General features: G+C 32.8%; 1 protein-coding gene across 2 annotated transcripts; it reads right to left on the bottom strand.

Moving 5' to 3' along the window:
- Positions 1–2,392: 2,392 nt before the first annotated feature.
- Positions 2,393–8,745, bottom strand: LOC127874048 (uncharacterized). 2 transcript variants are annotated; one of them, XM_052418160.1, is made up of 5 exons: positions 8,655–8,745; positions 7,780–7,950; positions 6,411–6,546; positions 5,263–5,313; positions 2,393–2,674 (listed from the first exon to the last, which is right to left on the bottom strand). In XM_052418160.1, the coding sequence occupies exons 1-5, from the start codon at positions 8,719–8,721 to the stop codon at positions 2,662–2,664; spliced, it is 438 nt and encodes a 145-aa protein (XP_052274120.1). In that variant the 5' UTR covers positions 8,722–8,745; the 3' UTR covers positions 2,393–2,661. The 2 variants fall into 2 exon arrangements, 1 of the variants encoding a protein (XP_052274120.1); XR_008046594.1 differs by lacking the exons at positions 2,393–2,674; positions 5,263–5,313; positions 6,411–6,546; positions 7,780–7,950; positions 8,655–8,745 and adding exons at positions 2,935–3,071; positions 3,300–3,381.
- Between the last annotated feature and the right edge of the window lie 12,177 nt (positions 8,746–20,922).

Below are 20,922 nucleotides of genomic sequence, written 5' to 3'. Positions count from 1 at the left end.
CACTTTTTTCTATTAATTTGCTTAAATGATTGACTTTCTTTTTCAGAATGGCAAGACGTTTCATTAATAGAGTTGATTTACTCGACAGTCTTCAAAATTCTGAGTTGATTGAACGCTATCGTTTGGATAGGCAAGGGATTTTATTTTTAAATGACAAACTGACTCCTTTTATTGGACCAACAAGCTTCAGGAACAATAGTTTAAATAGTATTGAAAAGATTTTGATTGCTTTAAGATATTTTGCTACATCTAGCATTCAACTTAATGATGGAGATATCCATGAGGTTTCGCAGCCTACAGTTTCAAGGGTCATATCACAAGTTACTCAAGCTTTGACTGAGCCTGAAATTGTACGACAATTCATCAGTGTTCCAACTGCTCCCGGAGAAATCCGACAAATAAAGGAAGACTTTTTCAATATTGCAAGGTTTCCAAATGTAATTGGCGTTATCGATGGGACGCATGTCCAGATTCAAGCCCCAGTTGTTGATGAACCGGCGTATGTGAATCGGACGGGTTACCATTCCATAAACACACAGGTAATCCTTTTTTTATATTATATTTTTAATTATTGTAAAAATTGCTATATAATATATTATATTCTTCGGGTTTGTTAATTGGTGTTCAATGTTTATTATTATTATGTATGAAGATTTAATCATTTATATAAATCAAGAAAAAACATTTTCAATGTATACATTTAATTTCATTATTTATACTGATACCATTTGTTATTTGCATGATAAATATGGATATTTGATTTAAAATTCCTAAAACAATCCAATAATAAATTTGGGGCCAATTTAACAGTCTTCTTTCTTATATTTTTTATTATACTGAAATGCATGGATTGTGACATTTTTATACAACTTCTTATTTCTTGTTCATAAGTTTTCCAATATGGTATAGTGTTTTCACTATACTACAAATAAAACAGTGGAAACAAGATGCTTTTGTGAAACACTATGTCCCCCATATCTTTGACCTTGAGGGATGACCTTGACCTTTCACCACTCAAAATGTGCAGCTCCATGAGATACACATGCATGCCAAATATCAAGTTGCTATCTTCAATATTGCAAAAGTTATGGCCAATGTTAAAGTTTGACGCAAACAAACAAACAGACACGGCAAAAACAATATGTCCCCCAGTATAGACTATTAATACTATGAATGTATCTCTATATCATGTTTTTTTTACAGATCATGTTTGATGCCAATTGTCTGATTAGAGACATTGTACCGCTGTGGCCTGGGGCTGTCCATGATGCCAGAATCTTAAGGCAAAGTGGCCTATTTCAAATCATGGAGCAGAATGTTGTCGATGACCAACATCAATATCTACTTGGGGATTCGGGATATCTGTGCAAGAGATGGCTCCTCACTCCATTTATGAATCCAGCTGATGAGCACCAGCTCATTTACAACCGGTTAGATAAATTGCGTTTGTAAATTCTACAACATTGGTACAGATATTCCCTAATAAACACGATAACCAATATAAAAGCACCCCTCATGCTAAATATAAATCTTTCACTGAAATGTTTGAATAATTAATGAGCTACACAGTCAAGTCTCTACGATTTGCTTATAAGGTAAATGTGAATAAGTGGGTGTTTATTTGTAAATACTGTATTTTGATATTGTGTTTAACTTCCATTAAATGTGTTTATGCCCCCAAAGGTGGGCATATAGTGATTGCAATGTCCGTCTATAAGAAATTCTGTCACACTTTGCGTTTAGGTTTCAAAAAATGTGGAAAAACACTTTGCGTTTAGGTTTATAAAAATGTGGAAAAAGGGGGCATATGTCATTCTATGGTGACAAGCCTTGTTAATGTAATACATTTCAAAAAAAACAAACTATTAAGTTATACAATAATGATGTGCAATTCTAAGTACTTAATACATATTAATGACTGGTGCTTTTATTGCAGGTGAATTGCCCACTTGATCATGAACGTGATATAATGCTTTTGCTACAAAAGAGAAAATTAAAGATCATACTTTAACCATTACTTTTGTATTAAAGGGCACACAAACGTACGAGATCTGTTGTTGAGCGTTCCATTGGAATTTTGAAAAGGAGATGGGCTATTCTTCACAATGAAATTCGATTGCATCCATTAAAGTCGTGCAAGTGAGTTTAATATTCCATTATAAAACCCTGTAATTAAGTAACTTTGATACACAGTTAACAGTCACTAAGGCCAATGTAATTGTTTAACACAATGTGTTAGTCACTGAGAGATAGGTTTGTTCTATACATGAAGTTTTATATGAACACAATACAGCTTCAAAAAACATATTTCTTACAAAAATAAGCTTGTATGACAACAGCTGACTTACAATTTTAATGTCATATGTTTTTTCCAGTAACATTTATGGTTAATTCTTGCCCCTGTGCTGACCTTGAAAAGAAAACAAAACTCTTAACAGCATTTGAATTAATGTAACTAACTTGCATTAAAAATACATATTTATCAAGTATTATTTATGTTATAATTTAATGTTTTATATATTCCATGTTCTTCTGACATTTTAATGCAGCTTGTGTCACTTAATTGTAATTTATATTAACAGGGTGATTTTGTCATGCGCTGTTCTGCATAATATATGCAACATGCGAAATCTGCCAATGGATCCTTTGGACATAGGTGCCTTACAAGATCATCCTGAAAATTACAATGGAAATGAAGATGGCCTTCGTTACAGGAATGTAGTAGCAAATACATTTTTTTAGATCATGTTCACGTTATTGAACAAGTCATGTTTTCAGAGCTGTTAATGCAAATAATTTGCATACTAAATACAACTATTTTAGCATGTATGGCATTTTTTTCAAAAATCATAAGACATACACAATGTAGATGAAGTTCATGTGAATCTTTATCTTCAAAACAAAATAAAAGTAATGTTTGATTAAATACAACAACAACATGTATAATATAATTCTATTATTATTTTTACTCCTCGCCCAATCGCGCCAACTGGGCCTCATAGAACCGTATTTGAAGTTCTAGCTTCCTCTTCTTCAGACGCTTAATCTCATGCAGACTGCAGTGACTGCAACTAAATGGATATTTAAAACATGGCATTTTAAATATATATTTTTTATTTCCTTCTCAAAACTAAATTTGATTAATTTGTTGATGGCTTCTTTTTTGTATAATGAAAAATCGTAAATATGTATAACACTACAGGTTCAATCATTCGAATTTTGCACATGTTTATGTTATCAAGATCCATGTGTAGAATAATTTATTATATTGTTAAATACATGACATACAATTTACATACCATGAATGTGAAGGCTCGTCTCGAGGAGAAATAGCTGAGCTACTAGAGCCATTCTCAGACACTGATGGGGTATATCTGTAGTGTTTTTCCTAGGAGGGCAAAGGGGCATGGCGCATTACTTCCAAAAAGGGCATTTTAGCGCGCAGTTTAGGCAAAAAAGGGCAAAAACGTTTCCTGAATACCTGAATTACGGGGCAACATGTAATCGCATCTGAAGTAGTTGTGGAAAAAATAAAATACACCAAACAAGCACATTTTATGGTAATTGATGTATTTTACTTACTACGATTTATATTAATATATTTACCTTGCAATGTACATTTAAGTTCCATGATGTTTCAATAAACCGTACAGCACGACAAACATAATAAAGCAATATATGCACATGAATCTGATTATACACAGATCCACTAACATATAAATGAAACCATGTTTGTCTTATCCCATTTTCTAACAATAATCTTGCCAGATGTTTAAAATAACATTGCGAGTAAATTGATCGCTAACAATATGCAAACACTCGTTTCCGTGACATACATCCACCAAGTAGATTACAAATAAATAAATAATGTTGTTGCTATCTAAAACATTTTGATGCATCGTTGATTATCACAGACATTTCATTAATTCCTTCTTAATGTATAATCTCTATCATTAATTCCATCGTTTACGACGTTATTTGCCATTTTTGCCGAGTCGCAATTTAATTCTGTATAGTCCGCCATGTTGTTCAAATGTTAAATGATGTAATCGACAGGTGCGCATAGCAACGTTAAATCGTATACGCGATTCGCGTTTTGTTAAATTAGTATACGTCTCAGTAATTATTTCAATCATTAGAGCTAATTATCTTAAAGACGAAAGCGATAAAGAATTAATTTGTTTGTGTTTTTAAATGTAATTATGCGTAAAAATATATGTTTTGATATAACTGAATAATGCATGCAATGCACAATTGCCACGAGAATTCAATAACATCGAGTTTTTCATCAAAAGTCTCCGAACTAACGATTTTATCGTGGAGGAGTACACATTGTCGACCGAAAAGTGCGCTTGGTAAAACATAGCCTCTGGCATTATCGATTGATACTGACACGGGGTTATTCACGCATGACTAATTCACAGCTCTGGAGCAGTCTACCTATAAATCGAGCACTGTAATAGATTAAATCTGCTTAAATATAATCGATTAGACGTTGACGTCTCTCGAGTAAATCAAGCACAGTCGGAGCGTCACAGACAATCAAGGACGCTGATTTTGCGGACCAAGTTAGATCGTAAGGCAATAAAAATGTTATCGATAAGGGCGCGTGGCGAAATTTGCCTTTGAAAAGAAGGGCGCGTGGCGAAATTTGCGTTTGAAAAGGGCAGCGTAGCGATCCGGAAGGTCGGCGTGGCTTTTCGCCACGCTAAAATGGCCTGGGAAAAACACTAATCTGAAATAAGTGCATCATTTCTCAAGCCAGATGTATTTGCAATTACAATATTTGATATTCAAGATATGTTTGTTATATATTAAAATGTAAAATGTAAATAATGTATTATGATAGCGAGCTAGTATTTGTTTGCAAATTATATGCATATATATATATATATATATATATATATATATATATATATATATATATATATATATATATATATATATATATATATATCAGATTGCTGTTTATACATGTAACTATTTATTAAAATTTCTGTTTTTGAATTTGTATGCAAGTTAATTGCAATAATAATATTTTCATAATTCATGTCTCACCTTCTTTCCTGATTTACTGAAACTGGAGTGGACATCGCACCACTAAAATAAGATAATGATAAATTTCTATTATAGACCTATTTAAAATGTGTTTTCCCTTTTAAACCTATATATAACGCATTTGTGCATTATTTTCTTGTTTTTATATTGTTATCAATTCAAGCTATCATCAATTGTGACATTAATATGTATTTGCATGCTTACCTTGAGGTGCACGTGGTCATGTTGTTTTCAGTATCTTGCTGATCATCATCACTGTAAGCATATTGAAAAAAAAAATTATCAACATAATTTTTGTCAATAATTCAAATGTGTTGTAACATTGTATTTGTTTCTTTATGTATTTGTGATTTGTATATGAATTGTCAAAATATTGTGATTAACATTCATGTTCATTTCTTTACTTTTTGACATGTTTAGATGAGACATACTCTTTAATTATAAATTGAAGTGAAGAGGTTGTCTTAATTGTTCCATTTATTAAGTAACTGCATCACCTGTGGTTATGTATATATGTTGAATGTGTCATTGTCATAATCTATTAATTTTAAATTAATGAATTAAACAAAATAATCAAATGAATTATTTAAAAACAAACGAATTTGTACTGTTATTATTATTGTTTGTATACAATTTGTTATTAACACTTGCATTTATATTAAAGGGATCTTTTCACGCTTTGGTAAATTGACAAAATTGAAAAAAGTTGTTTCAGATTCGCAAATTTTCGTTTTGGTTATGATATTTGTGAGGAAACAGTAATACTGAACATTTACCATGCTCTAATATAGCCATTATATGCATCTTTTGACGATTTTAAAACCTAAAAATTATAAAGCGTTGCAACGCGAAACGATTGAATAATTTGGAGAGTTCTGTTTTTGTCGTTAAATTTTGTGAAACTACGAAGATTGCTTATATAAGGTATAAAATACGTTTAGCATGTGTACCCGGCGGAATAGCTCAGTAGGTTAACAGCGTTTTTACTTCAGGACTCTGGCAGGACTCCAGGGGTCACTGGTTCGAAACCTGCTCTGGGCAATGTTCTTTTCCGTTTTTTATTTTTATTCATGATTTTTTACTGGAGCTTTTACGATCCAATGTTTAAATTTATCAATATAAAACATTTAATGAATAAGTTAAAAAATGCCAAAATCTGTGAAAAGGCCCCTTTAAGCAAATATCAATTATATCCTGTATATTCAAATATAGCAACATTTTAAGGCTAATTTCTATGCCATTCAATTATGGTATGCTATTTTTACAATATGTACATCACTGAAAGAACTTTTAGTAAGAGTAAATGTTCTACATTTTGTATGCATTTTAATGTAACTTGATTTTATTTTTACCGCATATGAGTCAATTGCAGCATAGATGTGTCTAGGCTGCTGGGCCCAATGCCCATAACATCCACTCCCTCTTTCCCGATAACGTTCATTACCGCCTCGGTGAGGATGGTACATTTGGAGTTGAAGGGAGGCCTTCCTGTTCAAAATACAAGAAGATTTATTTAACGTTGGACATGATAAACACTACATAAGCATAAAGCTTTTCCCGACAAAAAAAGTACATGGTATTCATAACAAAATAAAAGCAGCTGTAAGATGAAAGCGAATGGTTATCATAAAACAAAGACATGCATGGCAAGGCATGGTAAAACAATGACGGATTTAAGACATGATGTTATCACAGTTAATACCGGTACATAATCATAAAACATAGACATGCATGGCAAGACATGGTAAACAATGACGGATTTAAGACATAATATTATTACAGTTAATACAGATTAAATAGTTAATACAATGGGTTAAGATGACATATAATAAGATAAACTATAATGGAAGTAACTAGTACTGAGTTAAAACATAAGATGTAAGAAGTATAATGTCCCTTGCATTAGAAGGATATTGCATGTATGTTAAAGAATTGCAGTTAAATGACAGTGTTGGTTTAAATTATAAGTAGAGAGTATAAAGATGTATACTGACTATGAAAAATGAAGAATTATGATGAACATGCCTACTCAAAACGAAAAGGTATGAATGCAAAGTATTTTGAGTATTATACAATAGTATGCACTTAACAAAATGTAATACAAAGCAAAAATAAAATACTACAAAGTGATAATTTGACAGCTGCACCAACAGGAGAGAACTTTTAATACAGAATGTGATCCTTAGTTTATTCGAAGGACACAATTGTCTGTGAAACAAAAAAAGTGTACTATAAAAGTGTTCTATAAAAGTGTACTATAAAAGTGTACTTTAAAAGATGCAATCATATATAACAATCACACACAAAATGAACAACAAAAGTTATGTTTGTGGTAACCATTGTTAAAATTGCCACTTTATCATATGCAACATTGTTTTGACAAACTGTATTAATAGGTAATCATAATGTTAATAAATATAAGTTAATATTCAAGATAATGTTGATGGATATTAATTTGAACATTGCTAGATGATTCTGACAAATTAATATGGTCCTTGCAAGTTGTAAAGTTGAATGTTATACTTTGTCTTATAATGTTGTATCAGATCAACTATATAACAAATACATCAACTTTCACACCAATAAATAAAGATGTTATTTTTTTACTTGAGGAAAGGGCTTTCCAATTTAGGTGAGAGTGAATAATATATTTAACAAAAATGAATAAAAGGTGAGACCTTGTACAAGGTCAAAGAAAAAGCCATATTTAAAGTTTCATACCAGTCAATGTCAGCATGAGCTGATGATCTTGGTAAATTCCTCTTTGGGTAGATGTAAGATTCTCCCATTTCTTTTCTAGGTCACTGCCTTTTCTTTGAGTACCCGTACTGTTGGAATTGAAGGCGGTCTCAACATTTCCCCACATTTCCTTTTTCACAGAGCTAGAAATTTCTGAATAACAGACAACACAGAACTTAAAATATTTACATTATAGCAGGCTTTCTCTCATTTCAATATTTCATGTTTATGTACACTCTGTACTGTGATTTTTTATGTTTAATGAGAGAATATGATTCATCCTTTATCAATAGGCAGTGGCTAGAGGTACAGATCCGTACCTCTAGAATCTGGTTCTAGAGGTACGGACCGTACCTCTAGCCAAACCACTGGGGTTCTGCTACAGGTACGGACCTCCCGTTTTCACATATTGTGTGCCCTTTTTTATTGTTAAATTGTTCCACACTTATGTAAGATCAATAACAACAAAGTATTAACCTTAATTTCAACCCATTGCCTTTAATATGGGATACATATTGTGTTAACACAATACAAAATTCTAATTAGATACAGTGTAATAAACTTTTCTGTGAAAGGCATTACAAGCAAAGGTTTTTATATTTTAGTAACTGCGCAATAAATGATTTTACAAGAGGATCGAGGAATGTATTAAATGCAATTGGACATACATATGTCAATAAAATACTAAATTATGCTCATACTTTGAAAGACAGTCATTAAAAATATCTGCAATTATTCTGTTTGGATGCTTATGAATAAAATTATCGAAAGTAATCAATATGTCATTCACACACGTCACTGTTTCGTGATATATACAATTACAATTTATTAATATTATGTTTAATAAAAACACTTACGGCTGGTAAATCTATGCCTGTCCAGTTTATGCCTGGACATACCAAAGTTTGAGTAGTCCTCTCCCATCAAATGAGCGAGGAGAATATTTTCTTGCAGCGAGAAGTTGGGCGCTCGTTGTTTCGCCATTTTTTTTCAACTATCGTCTGCATTCACTTCCGTGTTTTTTTTCCAAATTTGTGTATCGTTAAAGAACCTCTTCTCGCACCTCACCTCTTTTCGAACCCTTCATTTGTTTACATTTTATGCGCATGCACGCATGCGCATGCACTACATCACCCTTGTTTGTGTGTAAGTTACATGTGTATTTGTTTACGCCGACTCGGGCGTAGCTGCAAATCGACGAAAATGCGTCAAAAACCGATAGAATAAGTAGATTAATCATAAAACACGTAGAAATCATTGTATTTCTTAATGCTTTTTACATATATAAGGATTTTCCTTAAAAAACTATAAAAACATGGTCTAATTTTTGTTCTCAACTTTGCTTGACAATTTACACATTTCGGCTGCTGCAATAAGTCACGTGACCATGGTCAAAACATGTGACTTATTTATTTTAAATGTTGTACACTGAAGGGTTCGAAAGCAGGTATCCGTTGCTTGGGAGGCATTGGTAGTTTAACATGATATGGTGGTTCTGGAAACTTGAAAAAATCTTTATTCAGAAGGATTTACATAGCAATTACAGTTGCCAGCCATGAAGAAACAAGTTGTTTATCAAATATAGTACTTATAAATATGTTTCACTATTTTCAATATTATATTTGAGTCAAATTGACGTGTCAAAAATTAAGAGGTTCGAAAGATGGTTCGTCCATGATACATGTGTGTTGATGATCAAGAGATCGACGACAACAGCATAAAATCGATACAGATACTTTGTAACAGCTGTTTCGATAGATGCCGGAAGCATAAACGTTCGTACGTAGAATCCTTAAGAAAAAAACATAAGTTTCACAGTCTAACCGATGGCGTGTATTTATTTAGTGTTTTTATTTCACAAAACCTGAGTAAAAGTTAGGTACAAACATCAAACGAGTCTTTATTCGTTTTGAACATATAAAGAACAATGTGTGTACGATGCATTACACCATTTAGGGTCGGCGACGAAATGAAGTAGTTTTCAAAGGTTAGTTCTCTGGAAATTAACACTTTACAACCAAATACACTTATATAAATCAAAATATTTCAGAAATTAGCTAATAAAGAAAGAACTGCCAGAAAGGACAACACTTTTAACATCTTATAGCATTATGTTGTATGAGAAAAGCATTTATTTCTAAAGGCCACTCTAAAATTAACAAGCAGTAAGTACTTTTGTTAATATTCTGCAAAAATATTTTATCGTGTTTGGCCTGTTATACCCCAAATACACCGACACCGTTCGAAGTACGTGACTACGTGAAAAATGTGACTAAACGGGGTCGAACTGTGTGAGAACGGAGTGATTGTAGTAGCAACGTGTTACGAACTGTCTTCGAACTTTGGGGACGCCCTGGAACGGGGTTGAACGGGAGAGGTTTTTCAGAACTTTGAGCCTACTAAAAATGTTCTTCCGATCATCCCGTTCTACAATTAAACGTAGTAACAACGTACTGGAAACGGAATGGACGTACTAAGAACGGATAGGTCGTAATAAGGTCGAGTTAGGAACGTGTCAGAACGTAGTGCGATCGGACCGAAATTAACTGTACGATGCCACACAGATCGAGTCCGTTTCTGATCGGTCCAATCCGTTCTCAGACAGACCGACCCTCGTTCGCACTACGTCTCAAGTACGATCTTGTTTCGTGAAAATAAATAGAAACCAAAAGATAAATTCTTACAACGTTTGCAACACGTTCTATGAGTTCTCAGTACGTTCTTAGTACGTTGTACTCGTTTTAAGGAGTTCGCAGTAGGTTCCAAGTACGTTGTACTCGTTTAATGCAGTTGTTACAACGTTCAAACGTAAATAAAATACGTTCAGACAATGTGCATATACATGTAAATAGAGGTCGTTGTCTAAAAATTCATCATTTGTGATATTAAGTTAAAATATGGACAATCTTGGAGCTCTTAATTTTGTAAATGTTGGCTTCGTGCAATTTATGCTAGAAGCAGAGCAGCAATATACTGTTTTGTTGGGCCGAGAAAGAAGGCGTAGACGACACAGAACTTGTTGGGTGAGAAATTTGGCGGAATTATTTCTTGAAGGCATTACAAATGTAGGTCTGGTCGGCTCAAAGCGTGAAACATAAATGAGAACTGACAGGAACGTAGTCGGTTTTATATTCGCCGTGCAGAAAATGGCTGCAACTACGTCCTAAACGTACTAAGAGTGTAGTAGGACGGAATGAGAAGTGCCTTTGAACGAGTTAACACTGAACAACGAATAAAGAAGAACTGCGTACGAACGTAATCGAAATGGCTGAGGACGGGCTCGGTCTGACTGGAAACGGTATACCAACAGGGACAATGGGGAAATTGACCCGATTTGAACTGGATAAAGACGGACTGGCAACGGGATAGGACGGGATAGGAACGAGCTGCACGTAGCGCGAACTGTGTATGAACGTCATTTAGTCATATTGCAGATTTTTTTCTGACCACAACTACACGTTCAAGCAAGTTCACATCCCGTTCTGCATTTTCTTCAAAACGTGGTCGAACTGTCTAAGAACATGCTTGGTGTATGGGGCTCTTTACAAAACATGACCGAGGCTTTTGAAATGAGCAAAATGATGATATTAATTACTTTCATATTATGATTTCAGGACGTTGGTAAGCAGTCTAATCGTCGAATTATTAGAAGTTCTTAACGACGAAAGTTATCGTATTACACATATACATGAATGGACAATATCACACAATCCAAAAATGTACATAAGAAATACATTCGTGTAATCAATTCAAATTGTCCACGTTTAAGAAGTCACGCTCTGTAACCGCAAATGAAACAGTCACCTTTTAGTCCTCGTATAAGTTCCTGTAGAACAAGAATACAAATTGAAAAGTGTAAAACATCTTACGCATGTATGGTGTCTTTGTGCCATTAAATAATTTTTTACAGTATATATTTTATAATATAATAAAGAAACAGGAACCGAGCGCTGATTTTTATTGTTACTATCATCAATATATTCGAAGGCTTCGACTGTAACAAGTATGTGTAGTACATTTAAATGACAATACTTACATTTAAGCAATTATCATTTTATCAAACGTTTAATTGATAGGGAATCGTATTTGATATAGGATTGCGATGTTGCCGTATGAAGGTCGTGTCTGAGTACCTTAAGCACCATTTTATAATTTATCAATCATGTAACTGTCATTGAACTTTATTCGTCATTGACATTGCCAACGGACAACGTTGGACATCCTTGACATTGCCAATGGGCAACGTAGGACGTCATTGACATTGTCATGACAACGTGAGCAAAGTTTAAGGTTTAAAAGCAATCTATTAATAATAAATAAGTACATAACCAGTTAAAGGACATATTTATTTCAAAGAAGAGTACATTGCATTGGAAATATATGTTCTAAGAGATTGTTGAAATATTAACTAATTTACATTCATGGAAAAATAATGCAAATATTCATGCTTTTTTAGTTTACGCATTTGTTGGTGTCTTAAGTACAATGGAAACAAAAGGTTCAATTAAATATCTGAGCAAACAATATTCTTTTGAAGCCCAATATATATTTTAGCAGCCATATAAGTGGGTTGTACATCAATCTGACTTATAATATAATACGCAAGTATGATTTTGAAGTATTAATTTGTGCATGACAAATTAAGTAAATAACCATTTCTATGGACACATGCTTCGCCTTTTGTCATCGATATGTTTCTTTCTTATATTGGATACACATGTTTAATACAAAATATTTAGCATGTTTACTATTTTAATAATACTGAGTTATCAAACGAAAACGGAAGTCAGACATATATTTGATTCATAACATAAATAATAACCAAAATAAACAAATACATTATTTCTGACCATCCCAACAATCACAAACTTTCTCTTTGATTGATGGTTTCCAAACTTGGATCATGCGTCAATGAACGTAGATACAAATCAGTATTTTATATGAGAAAAAACAAGGCCATCGTGAGGTCAGTAAGAATAGAATATCACTGTGTGTAGAAGATTGGTGTGCGAATTAATTGCCAGCAATACGAACACTTGATACTGAGAAGAATTTCTTGGATATATTACTAAGCAACTTATTAATGTTCTTTAGGAAACCATATATCTGAGCGTGTTATATTCTAAATAGAGTATTAGACAGAATACGTGCATACATAATAAATCTAACAATATTGGGTAAAGTTAGTTATAACATAAATGCTGTTAAATGAAAGTATTGAATCATGTGCATATTAAATCAGTTAATGAGGAACTCATTGTTAAATAATAAAAGAGATATTAAATGCGGTTTGTAAATATGTCTCATGAAATGCCTTGAGTATATATTGCTCATTTCGTAATTCCGTAAAGTGTGTTGCTTTTAAGTTTGTCTGATATATATATGTGTTTTCCATAACAATCTGGTCGAATAGTGAATATTCGAATATTCGTTTTTACCTTGTCCAATATATTCGACTATTTGTATAATACATCCATATTATATGTATTTTAACAAGTTTCTTGGTAATGTAATTAGCTTAATATTATGTCATACCCACGCATGAATAATATTGAAATCCTGAACATATATCCATTAAATCAATGGTGCATAAAGAAAACAGAAGGTCCGATTTAAAATGTATCTGCATGCGTAATTCGTTTTCATTGTATGTTCTGAAACGAGCGGAGATTAACAAATGTACTGACAAGTACAACACCATGTCATCCGGATGGAGAGCATGGAATGCACGAGCGAATTGCATAGGACTCCGATCCGAACGTGCAAAGGTCGTAGCAAAAATATTTTGCAAAGCAACCGATCCGAAAAAAGTTTTCTTTTTCGGCTGCAATCAATAAAGAAGCTTCTAGACCGAAGACAGATTAAACGTTGCCTTTGTCTAGGTAGACCAGCAGTTGTAAAGAGTTTTAAAATACGAATTTTGTTCTTAATGCAATTATTACAAAAATGATGATAAATAAGAACATATTGATCAAAGCATTTACAAAGCAGTTTAAGTACAATATATTATATATGAGCATCGCAAACTAAAAACGGGACTTAACACATGTGGTTGATGTGTGCACATAGTGCTAGGGGGAGACAATTTCCGCACATGCATTAAGCGCTGTTCTCCCGAGCGATGCTCATATATATTTATCGAATCGTATTCAATAGTTAGTGTGATTCAATATATGCCATAATAATAAAGAAAGCTATGTCAAATAACCCGTACACAACAGGAAATAATTTGTGAACAATTTTATTAATAAGTCTCATTTAAATACCGGACATTGAAAACGGACCACTGACACATTAGCGCTTAAGTTCTCTTTCCATGACACATCTATTTTATGTGAACAAGATGATAATGTGCATATATTTTGTCATAAGCAAGTGGCATGTGCGAATACATCGTATGTGAGTCGTATTTCAGCCATATCATAATGCACTTTTAATGACATTTATTAATCAAGTCAAACACAGAGTGGGTGTGTCATATACATATACTATGCACACATTAAAATATCACCATAATAATGTATATTTCAATTACGTGAATGACGTTAAAACATCACCCTGCAAACGAATAAACTATGAAAATGAACTGTTTTGTTTGTTGTTGTTTGAAGTTTTGAAAAATTGTTGATATTGGGTAAACTTCGATATGACAAATCATAATGGTATTTAATAGCGAAAGTAGTATTAGCCAATGCTATTTTTTTATTTTAATCATGCGACCGATTAGATTTAGACAAACGCAATTGTAGGTCAATATTTCCTATGTAACTGTCTAATGTAAGTAAATATGTTATCTGAATGAAACGTATTCAAACAAGAACTAATAATTTATCTAAATTATCAAATAATAGAGCTGTTAACTAATGTTATAAAATTGTATCATACTGCTGTTTTGTTTACATATGTGTATAATTGTTTGACCTAAAAACGCCAATATGCACATTTAACCAAGACCTCTAAAATCAGAACAAAGGTCTTTAATCAAGTATTCGTATTATAAATGAAGCCATTCAGTATAATATGAGCATATCATCTGAATAATTTGCAAAAGGTCGACCTCGAGATCCGAGTTTCAAGACTCCGCCTATCAAAATAAGATACATAATGAGACATGCCCTTCCAAATAAATCTCCGATGTCAACGGACCGAAAAATATTTCCATCGCCAATCAATTAAAAGTATGCATTCTTCGTCGTTTACGTAAAGTTTGATTAAACGTTTACCATTTCTGAATCATTTTCAATGCCATGTTATAAATATTTTCCTTTTTGCATACCTATTTGTAGTGTGAGGCCATTAAGCTTTCAACATGTGCACACCCACGCTTCATGTGATAAATTGCATTTGCATGAACTGTCTACTGTGTTTTTAAATAAGTGAGCTCATTAATTTTGCAATGATGCATAACAAAATATAACGTTAACAAGTTTAGAAGCGTGTGTTTCTGAATAATAATCGGCCAATGGTGATGTCCAGCAAGATTTTAATCGGTTCACAGCCCGCGATTTTTTGTATTGAACATTCGGCGTTTGTAACATTTCGTGTTGTGCTGATGAATGGTGATGTATTGAACAGGTGGTTTGACACTTGGCTTAAATAAACGACCAGCGGATAACAACAAGAACTTCCCTCTGGATACTGTTTATGGAGTTTAAATGTTCCTTCATAATAATATCCATCTAAAATCGTGTCGTATGCAACAATGCAATTCAAAACAAATACATAAACACAACATATTATGAAATGAAGATGTGAATACTGTTATAACTCCGGAACATACTATGATCAAACGACGATGCGAACACTACCATAAATGTTACAAACCAGTATGTTAAGTGGATGAACACAATGTTACTAAACAATCTATAACCCCGTAACGTTGCGATAAATGTGCGGTAGCATTGCATATACACGTTAACGTGTTATGCGTCTTGTCGTGTTCGGTTCTAGACTCACCAACATGTCAAACAAGAAATATAAAACAATTTCATCAATGAAGTGTCAACGAATATTAGTCGTCAAATCAGAGACGATTGGAAGACACAAATGGAAAGATGCATACTTGTCGTGTTTTTGCATAATTGTCGTTCTGGCTTGTTTGTGGGTTTTAAAGTCGCCAACTCACCAATATGAACGAGCGGCAAGTGTCATAATTGTCTGTTGGCGCTTTCAAACCCGCTAATTCTACAGAATCACACGGTACAACATGCTAGACATATTTTATATTCACTGGATCAAACACATTTGAATAAATATAACGATTGTCAATTGAGCACATTCAACATTATTTGAAAGTGTCAATGGCTATGTTTAAATTACATTTTACCGCTTAACTAATAATGTGGAAAAATACGTGAGAAATTGTTTTTTTTTTCAACTTAAGAAAGATAACAAGATAAGAAAAACTCTACATGAGTATAAAAAAGAAGGTTTATAACTCAGGGCGTTTCAATGGCAAGTACGATTGTGTACCATTAATCGTTATTGAGATTGCATATCGTAAAATAATTGTATTTCGTTTAACTGTGTCGCTTATCAAAATAGCTTAATGAACGTGCAGGATATATGTACATTTATGACATCAATATTCTTTTGAATAAATAATGCAAGAGAACGGCGTTGTAAGACGTATTCTGGTGGAAGTTAGCGTAATTTGAAAAATACTTAGAAAAGGTGTTGTAAAAAGGTTACGAATTTGACAACGGCATGTTAAAACCACCCGATATCCAATAAATGCAAAACAGAAACGCAATCATGAATAAAGTATTATTTTAAAATATAACCCGAATACACAACACATAAATTGAAAATGATACCGTACAAACTGTTTCACCTTTTCCAGCGTTACATTGTATCGGTTGAACATCTGCATGTGTCACCTATTACCCTATTCAAATTCCTTGCATAACAGTAAATCAATAGGTCTTAGAATGAAAACATTAATAATAAATAAAGTCATAGATGCACCACGTAATATATTTTACATTAAAACGTATTATAATGTAGTACCCAATCAAGATAGAAATCTGTAAATTCATAGCGATTTATAACAGCAAGAGATTATGTAAGGGCGTTACAAGTTTTCTTTATGAATGGTGTTGTGAAATGACAATTAATTATTGTGCAGTCTAGCGTATTGTTATAGTATTTCAATACAATTGGATGAACACCGGATTTTATTTTAGAATAGTTTATTGCGATAACACTGAGTTTTGGGTTACACAATATTCAGGTCTTGACTAATCACAATTAAAAAAAAATTCTAATGTAAATGTTTAGTGCAATTTAATGACATATATTTTTAAAATTCAGTGAAAACAAAACCCCAAAATGTTCTCATTAGCCTGACTTGGGGCTAATATTTTTAAAATTTTAATTGATTTGAATTTGAATGTTTTTATTTTCAGCTGTGGTAACTTTGTTTAATTGGTGTTCTGGTGCATATATGTACAAACGCAAATGGCATTTGAGTAACGACATGCAATTGTGTATTGTTTTTGTTGAGAATTACAAAACATAAACTTCATTTATCGTTAAATTATTGTTGCGACCATTATTTTAAGTTATTAAAAAAATCTTAAATACAAAAATATAATAAATGTATGTTTTGTACACCAAATAAAGTCCTTACGCGATAATTGTGAACATCTGTATTTGAATGCAACATGCCCGAAATCAAACGCAGTCGACATGTTAAACTATTATTTTTCTGATATATCCGCAATAAATCAGATAACCCTGATTCGTTAGATGCAGTATTCGAACAGGATTCGAGAATCTCTGTTGTGCAAAGTTCGTTTTTCAAGCAGTTATGAAATCCTCAAAGGCATATTATGCATGGCATTTTCATTTGTTAAATGGTTGTAAAACGTATATTTCTATAACTGTGCAACGAGACGACAATGCATTTATACAAAAATGAATGGTAGGCATATGTTTTGAGTTTAACGCCACATGCCTTGCCAAACAAAATGAGTGACAGTATATTTATTATGTTTTCGATTTAATGGGTATTACAGTACTTACCTATTAAGAAAGCGATGTAAAATCACGGGTTCTCACGTCGGTGATAATTTGCAAACACCATTGATGATTTGTCTCATTTTAAAACCCAGACAATACAAAGTTTATCATTTGCATAAATGTGGATGGGTTTAATTTGAATCACACATCTATTGTATGTTAAAACTGATACACATGTTCTCTCATAAGCAAGGGTAACATGAGTTTAAAACGACTGTAACTGGGATTTCGGGAATGTACAGCAATTAATCAAATTTAACACAGCATGGGTGTATCGTGTAAATATAAAATGCTCACAATTAGATATCGCCCTAACATCGTCTATTTCAAAAACGACATTATATTTTTGCAAATGAATATGTAAATAAAAGTGAACTGATTTGTTCGGTTTTTATCGATTGAAAATGGGTTAAACTTGATTAAACTCGAATGTCTTAAGTATTTTGCGACATTAATTAATTGAAATAAGAAAATTATTATGCCCTTCTTTCTTAAGTAACAGTCAAGCGTAAGAAACGATGTTGATTGCCTGCTTTTTTTTGTTATGCAATAATATATGCGCACTAAAGCTTGTTAAATATTTTTAATATTTAACTAATCATTTGAGTAAGTTTTCAAACAAGAACCTAATAATTTGTTCAAAGTTTTAAATGAATGACTTAAACTATCGACTGGAGAAACATTATTGTATTAGACCGCTATGGATTGTAACAAATGGGTTCAACTGTTTCACCTTACTAACCGATACGTAAAGTACCCAGATACATGTTAAATCAGTACACAGATCACACGGCATGCAGTCGTATGATATATGTACATATTCAGCATGCTATTAGCACTATCATTTCAAACAAACGCCTAGATGTTGACCTCGAGGTCCTTACCTCACAACTTCTGATGTAAAAATAGGATATTTTGTAGACGCACCCTTCCACGTGAGGAATCAGGTTGCAACAAACCAGGTGTTAAACATAAAGTGTACAGAAAATTAAAAGTGAAGAGGTATACACATAAACCGAATACCGATCGTTGACCACATAAGGGTACATGGTTATGCCACAAATGGACAGGGCGGAAAGCCAAACCAGTCTGGTTACATGATTTGCTTATTACAGGAAATCGTTTAGTCTACTTATTTGGTTTTTAAGCGAATTGGTTTTATTTTAAATGCATTTTTTTGTCAAACATTATATTACGTTGCATTTGAAAATTGTTTGTGTTACTAGTCTGGAGCAGCAACATAGAGGTTGAGCTGAAACGGAGAAGTTTGCAGAAACTGCTATTTCCGTAACCTTTTTGAGACCCAGGATGCTAAAAGACCTACCCCCATCCACGTGGGCTGGGTTGATCTTTTCCAATGATGAATATGGCAAATGGGAGACATTTACTAGGCAGATAAATCAGGTTGTTCATACAAATATAAACACTCCCTTATCATCAGCTTGGTTAATATCGCATGATTATTGTCATCGGTTACTTTGCATTCAAATTAAATCTTAGATGGACAAGTTAGCGCAATTTTACTACATAACCTATACGTTTGCCATTGAGCAAAACAGAAATACTGAACTTTGTAATTACCTTTTTCTTCTTGCAATTAACTCACGTTCACGGTATTCTTGGTTAATTAAAACTTCAAACATAACTGTGTTTGAATGCACATACAATAATATATCATTCAATAATCAAAATTATATCTATGACCCAAAACGGTTGTATCATAGACAACACGTTTGATTATGAGTCACGGACAAATAAAACTAGCAAATTACTTTTACAGATCCCAAAGCACGGGGTATTCACTTCGCACATCAAATTGGCTGTTTGAGTGAAGCTTTCCTTATATGAACGAAGATTCAACTTTGTTTACTCAGCAAACATAAAACATGAATGGAATCCAGTTGCAAAAGAAAGAAAACATAGATTATCCGTTATAAACGACTTTTATTTAGCCAGTTGTTCATGTATTTTTAGCATGTCCAATTAATGTAAGTTATTTTTTCGTAACAATTGTATAATTTAAATAAACATATTTAAATAAAATAAAGACATCATACTCCGCAAAATATAGTTAAGTAGTTGCACATATGCATATATTGTGGAACATAAGTAACTAAATTTAACCATTATTTAAATAATAAGTGTGTATATGCTGCAACCTTTCCAAATGTTATACATAGAAAAACACAGACAAACAATTAAAGGCTGTACAGTCTTAAGGAACACACACTTATCTAAAGATATGCGGCGCGAGGATCTGCTTTAATATACTATGTCTTCATATCTTAAATATAATTAAGGGTTGGTATCCCAGTAATACGTATGGCCGTTAAGTCATAACATGCGTTTTACATGCAGCCTTCTATTATGCATATGCCTCGATGCATAAATGTATGTCCAGTTGTAATTTAATTTATTACGTATAACAAATTACACCACGTTGATGTTTAGTACGTTACACTGCTTGCCGTTTAAATTGCGTTGATCTAACGATGAACGACTTTTACTATTAAAATATGTATATACAAGATTGCATGAACATATATCGTGTGACTTCTACCCGACTTGCTCCACCTCTTTTTTGACACGCATTTAACAACGATACAACAATACTTCCGAGATGGCGCTTATGACCGGAAGTGTTAAAAATATTGCTGAAAAATAAAAGGTGCTTAGGTATCCTTTTAATATTTTTTTCATAAATTGCAAATCTGCTATGACTTGCGATTAAGTGAGGATTTACTAATGCATACATGTAGAGAAATATACTTTCACAACCTACTTGAAAACCCACGATTTATAATGTGTGCCACGTCGGTATACACAATATACTACTTGCTACATAAACAAAATAATGAGTTGATAAAAAAGATTGATTGTTTCATGCTCCCAAAAGAGAAGTGTAAATGGTAAAGAGGTGATGCTAAGAACAAGTGATGGTGTCTATAAATGACGTATGATTTACAGTTTGTAAAACAATTGTATCATCTTATGAATTTGAATTGCTTATGTATTGTCTTTGTTTATATTAATCTAGTTGGATTGTTGTGTGTATTTAAAGAATGTAAGTTTTACGACATGTGTTTCCACACTGAGATTGTT

Source organism: Dreissena polymorpha, chromosome 3 (genome assembly GCF_020536995.1).
Source record: "Dreissena polymorpha isolate Duluth1 chromosome 3, UMN_Dpol_1.0, whole genome shotgun sequence".
NCBI classification, from domain to species: Eukaryota; Metazoa; Mollusca; class Bivalvia; order Myida; family Dreissenidae; genus Dreissena; species Dreissena polymorpha.
Note: the sequence above shows the minus strand (reverse complement) of the source record. Positions and strands in the feature narration are given on the sequence as shown.